This window comes from Prenolepis imparis, unplaced genomic scaffold, assembly GCF_030444845.1.
Source record: "Prenolepis imparis isolate NDT839.2.m4 unplaced genomic scaffold, iyPreImpa1.0 SCAF_9, whole genome shotgun sequence".
NCBI lineage: Eukaryota > Metazoa > Arthropoda > Insecta > Hymenoptera > Formicidae > Prenolepis > Prenolepis imparis.
Window position 1 is genome coordinate 13572270 of NW_028141167.1, and position 6341 is coordinate 13578610.

Sequence of the window (6341 nt, forward strand, 5' to 3'; positions counted from 1 at the left end):
AAGGTCGCTGTTTTGCAATAAAGATGGCTAAGTTGACGTGGAATGCTTCATATATTATATAAAATTAAATGTACATAAATTAACCATACATATACATATAGTGCACAAGTATAATAGAATTATTATTACTCAGTCATTAATTAAAACTTGAAATAACAAGTCTGTTTTTCTCATGCGATGTTGTGAAGAAACTGTAATTGGCGCCAAATGGGATTTACGATCAGACAAAATCAATCAGATTTGTGATGCAATAATAAGGTAAAAATATAGTTTTCTTCTAATTGTAATTTTAGAATCCAATAGACGTATATACGTATATCCTATAGATTTGTTGAAAAAAAGATTTTTTCTCTTATATATTCTTAAGAAATAGAAAAAGAATTTTAAAGAGAATTTTTATACTTTATAATGTATACTTATAAAAATTATATATATTTTAAATTATAAAATTATATATTAATATATTGATATATATAATTATATATAAATTATAAACATATTATTAAATTCATATATTTTTGCGTTTGTGAGTCATATTTTTGCATGGACGAAAAACAAAAGGAGCAAAAATATATATAACTATTTTTAATTTATTATACATTATTAAATTATATATAAAACTTATATAATTATTATAATTTTATATATGTTTCAACTTTAATATATCTTTCCCTTCGAAAAATTTATATTCGAAAAACATAATTATCGCAATTAGTTATTAGTACACATTTTTATATCTTTTCAAATTTAAAAGAATAAAAATATTTCAGAGGCAAAAGAAATTTAGGCTGCAGATTACAGAATATATTCTTGTATTTTAATGTTATATACAATCTCACTGATTCTGGACGTGAACAGCAAAAGCTTTTAAATTTCATATATTCCTTCGTGGATGAGGTATTCTGTGAATATATTTGTTTAATATTTTAATTTACATATAGACCCCTATGACATATGAAAAAGATTTTGTAACTATGATTGTTATGCAGGTAATACAGCAGCGACAATATGCATTAAATAAATCGGAGACTGATCAGAATAAAATAACTCGTAAGTTCGTTAATGTTTTTTTCTTTGCATACTTTAATCTCTCTGTGATTATAATGATATCATTTATCTAGTACTTTCGTCATGTGAAAATAAAATGAATTCTATCTAGAGCTATAGTTATATAATACGCGCTGCTAAAAGTAGTCTTTATTTACTGATAATTTTATTTCTTTTTTAAACTTACTTTAAATATTAATGCTTTTAATATTTAAAATAAAATAATAGAAAATAGAACATATATTCGTTTTGTATAAAAAAGTAATTGACATATTATTTTATGTTTCTTTCTGTAAATATAGGCAAGGCAATTTGCGACGTGCTCTTGGAAAAATCTAACAAAGAAACATTCACGCAAGAAGATATTCACGATAACGTGTTTACGATGCTACTAGCGGTATGTAAGATGTCTCTATACATATGATTATATTTATAGTAAATAAATAATATTTGTATTTATTTTTAGGCCGGCGACACAACCGCCATTACGATGAATTTTGCGATCTTCATGTTAGCGAATTACCCGGAGATACAGGTATGTATACATATATACATTCCATGAATTGAGACTCAAAGATAATTTATTCGCTTTATAAATCAAGTATTCTACAAACTGATAGAGTTTTAAAATATTGAGGATTTATTTTAAGTAATAATAAAGAAAAATTCGACACAATTGTGGTAAATGGCTTGTTCAAATAAATAACAAATAGAGCTTATGCGATATACTTTTTGTGTTACTATTATATCATATTTATAACGTCAATTTTTAATACTGTGTATATATGTATATATATGTATGTATATTATTATTATATATTTATATACATTTACATGCACATACATAAAATTTATATTTTGAAATAATATTTATATTAAAATATATAAAAATAATGTAATTATATTTTGATATTAATATCACTTATTAAGTGATATTAATATCAAAATATACACGTATAAAGTGTACAATAATTTTGGATCTTAATATTTTAATCAGAAAAAATGTTGTAAACAAACATTTTTTAGTCTTTTATTAAAGTAAATTCGTAAATATATGACCAAAATTATTTTTTACAAAAAAAATGTTGGATATACAATTATTCTTATATTATATCATATATCATAGCTCATTTAATTGTTCTTCAAATAAATTATACTTGAAATATTTTTTAATCTCGTCACACACACACAAATGAAAAGATATAATTACATGTTTTTGTTTTGTGAACCCCCTATTTATTGTGTACATTTATTAACACTTATTTTCATAAAAGGAAAAGGCATATAAGGAATTGTTGGGGCTTTACGGCGTGGAAAATCCCAGGTCTGCACCAATGAAATATGAGGACCTACAGCATATGAAATTTTTGGATTGCGTTATTAAGGAAACGACACGATTATTTCCTTCGGTGCCTGTAATCGCACGACAACTAACGGAAGATTTAAGAATGGGTTTGTTTACAAATATATACCTATATGGGGCATTCTATACCAAATCAACATTTTTTTCTCGACCATTTTTGATTAACTTCAATTTTTTTATGTTTCTGTATCTATTGAAAGTAATTTCCATGAATTTTTTTTAGATTTTTATCTCTATCGATATACGTGTTATATAAATTTTCTTAAAAAGTTGATTTAAAAAAATCTAAGTACATATGACTTGAAAAAAAAAAATAGAAATATTGTCATTAAAAAAGTGGTAATTTTTTTGTTTTGAATGTATTTTTCGAAAAAAATATTAAATAAATTAAAAGAATAGAAAATTTAATAATATTTAATAATGTGTTAGTCAATTTTAAACGAAATTATGTTTTTTTTCAATAAACGTCAGTTTTTTTTATAACAATTTATAATATTTTAGACTTAAAACTAAATTTTTTAATTATTGGCAAAAAAGGAATTTAAATATATTCGATTTGTTAAGATTATTTTTGTAAATTTCTTTTAAAATCGCACGTTTTTTGATATTTTAACACTGTTCCTATTTAAAAAGCAAGTATTTATAAAATTAATAGGCACTCATTTCGAAGTTTTAAGTCAGATAAAAAATTCCAATAATTTAAATTTTTTATGATTTTGGAATTTACTTTTTTTCGGAAATTGATAGATATGAAAATCTAAAAAAATTCATGGAAGCTACTTTCAATACATACAAAAATTGAAAAAAAAATTAAACAAATCAAAAATTTTTGGGGTAAAATGTCGGTGATTTGGTATGCCATCTCCCCCTCATAAAAACACAACTCACACACACACACACACACACACACACACACACAATTAGTGTATAATTTGCAATATATTATTTACTAAAAGTCGCGACGTTCTCGTAATTAAATCAATATAATTAAACAAAAAAAAACAACAGGTGCATTTAGTAAACTGAACTACATTTTTTTATCAATTTTTCCTAATCGTGAATTACAAGCAAATCAAAACCTAGATAGTGTGAATCTTACTTCCAATTTTAAAGAGATATTTAGCACAAACCTTATTTGAGTATTTAAAAAAAAAACAATTTATTTAATACCAAAATAAAAAACAATTTGAAGATGTAGCAAAAGAAATGAATTAAGAGAATTTAATAAAAATGTCATTACAGTTTCTGACAAGAAATATCATTTGTAGACCACATACGTTTGTTTTGTAGATTAATCTGGACTCTATTGTGCTATTCTATATTATTACATTAATAACGCCTAATTGCATAAAGATATTTGTGTTTTATAGGAGAAATTATTTTGCCGAAAGGTGCTGATGTTGTCCTATCACTGTCAACGATGCATCGAAATGAAAAATATTGGCCAAATCCATTAATGTTTGATCCGGATAGATTTCTTCCAGAAAGATTGAGAAATTCTGGTTCGGATTATTATCTACCTTTTAGTACCGGATCAAGAAATTGCATAGGTAAATATAATCAATAAATTATTATACGTAAATTATAAAATTTATTTTACATCTATCACAAATTCTTTCAGCTATGAAGTATGCGATGATTTCTATGAAAGTTATACTAGCTACTTTGATACGAACATTTGTATTTAAAGTGGATAAAAGTACTACTATCGATAAGATTAAATTAAAGAGTGAAGTTCTACTCACTCCTGCTAGGCCCCTAAAAGTCAAAATTGAGAAGCGGAGTTTTTTATTATAAAGATATACAATGTACGGGGATATAATAGACAAAATGTGTATTATATTCTTATATAAAATATTCCACATTGTTATCAATCAATATTAATATATATAGTATAACATTCTCAATTAATTACTTAATGTAATATGAAAAAATTTGTAGTAAGAATAAAATAAAATTATGATATATATAAATTATTTTAAACTATGCTTTCAAAGATTTTATAATACAATTTTACATGATAAACGATTAAGATTAAAGTTTTTTCCAAAATTTAAGCATTTTCTCGTCTTTAGTTAAAAATCTAAAATCCTTTAAATAATATAAGTGTGTATTATAATATTACTGCAACTTGATTTATCACCTCTGATTATTTTTTCTGATTTTCTTTAACAGAGCATACACAAAATAAATCTGGTTTTTCTTCTTTTTGTTTCTTTTCAATTATAACAAAGATGTTAAGACTAAAGCAACAAAATACATATCATATACACTTTATTATGAATATAAATTAATATACTAAGTAGAACTTAAAGTAGGTGCTCATCATTTCTTGAATCTTACCTAAATCATATTCGAATCATAATAACGTACTAACACAATATATCATAATAACGTACTAACAAGAAATAAATAATAACAAGACATAAATCAGTCATTTTCTCAACTGTTAACGTTATAATTAAATTTATCTATAAGTATGTTTCTATCCTACAATTGGAAGGCATAATTATAAATATGCGTTAATTCAGATAGCATGCTGAGTAAAGAATGATTTCTTTTATATTGCTGTTACGATTGTCATTATGATATTCGAATTCAATATCAATAAGAATTAAGAAATCATTAACGCTTGATTTGACTTTGCATATTAGTATTATCATAATAAAGTATATATGATATGTATTTTGTTGCTAAATATCACGATAACGATTCTACGAGTAATATAAAAAAAGACATCGTTTTCTCACTTGCTATTCGTCAATAAAATATACATATAAAATATTTCTATAATATATAAATTATAATGTAATTCATAATTTTTATTTTCGTTTTCACTATTTTTTTATAAATACTTTGATCACCTTTTCATAATACACGTAATATAATTGTGCGCCGTATGGGAATCATGGCTTAAAAGTATTAATTTTCAATATTTTAAAACGCGCCAAAAATTATTCTTTCATATATTTTAACAGTATATTGTCTACACATTATGAAGGTACCATCAGAATACCAGCCTACAAATGTTTGATATAATATACGTATAATAATATAATTGTGCGCCGTCTGGGATTCGCAACTTAAAAGTTTTAATTTTCAGTAATTTAAAACGCGCCAAAAATTATTCTTTCATATATTTTAACAGTACATTGTCTACACATTTTGATGGTACCATTAGCATACCAGCCTACAAACTTTCTGATATAATATACGTAATATAATTGTGCGCCGTCAAGGATTTGCGAATTAAAAGTTTTAATTAAATTATATAAATATTCAGATGGGATCAATATCGTAAAAATTAAACTATTAAATAATGAAGCAAGAGTCAAATTCTTAATGAAAATGCATTCAATGTCTTTCAAATAAGTAGCATGATAATGAAGCAAGAATCAAATTCTTAATGAAAATGCATTCAATGTCTCTCAAATAAGTAATTAAAATGATTAAATTGATCAAACATCTAATTTAATTAAATTATATAAATATTCAGATGGGACCAATATCGTAAAAATGAAACTATTAAATAATGAAGCAGGAGTCAAATTCTTAATGAAAATGCATTCAATGTCTTTCAAATAAGTAATTAAAATGGATAAACTTATCACACATCTAATTTAATTAAATTATATAAATATTCAGATGGGATCAATATCGTAAAAATGAAACTATTAAATAATTAAGCAAGAGTCAAATTTTAATGAAAATGCATTCAATGTCTTTCAAATAAGTAATTAAAATGGTTAAACTTATCACACATCTAATTTAATTAAATTATATAAATATTCAGATGGGACTAATATCGTAAAAATGAAATTATTCCATAATGAAGTGAGAGTCAAATTCTTAATGAAAATGCATTCAATGTCTTTCAAATAAGTAATTAAAATGATTAAACTTATCACAAATCTAATTTAATTAAATTATA

The 6341-nt window shown here is 23.8% G+C and overlaps 1 protein-coding gene across 1 annotated transcript; it reads left to right on the forward strand.

The window, feature by feature from the left end:
• The first annotated feature begins 793 nt into the window (after positions 1-793).
• On the forward strand, positions 794-4218 carry LOC145940334 (cytochrome P450 4V2-like). The gene is made up of 6 exons (XM_083045286.1): positions 794-1050; positions 1350-1444; positions 1514-1582; positions 2322-2499; positions 3781-3960; positions 4032-4218. The coding sequence occupies exons 1-6, from the start codon at positions 948-950 to the stop codon at positions 4205-4207; spliced, it is 801 nt and encodes a 266-aa protein (XP_082901412.1). The 5' UTR covers positions 794-947; the 3' UTR covers positions 4208-4218.
• The last annotated feature ends 2123 nt before the right edge of the window (positions 4219-6341 follow it).

Bases quoted from the DNA above. Each gene is read 5' to 3' on its own strand.
- LOC145940334 (XM_083045286.1), top strand. From the start codon at position 948: ATGACATATGAAAAAGATTTTGTAACTATGATTGTTATGCAGGTAATA. The intron at 1,445-1,513 runs GTATGTAAGATG...ATTTATTTTTAG, and splicing joins TGTTTACGATGCTACTAGCG to GCCGGCGACACAACCGCCAT. The intron at 3,961-4,031 runs GTAAATATAATC...AAATTCTTTCAG, and splicing joins CGGATCAAGAAATTGCATAG to CTATGAAGTATGCGATGATT.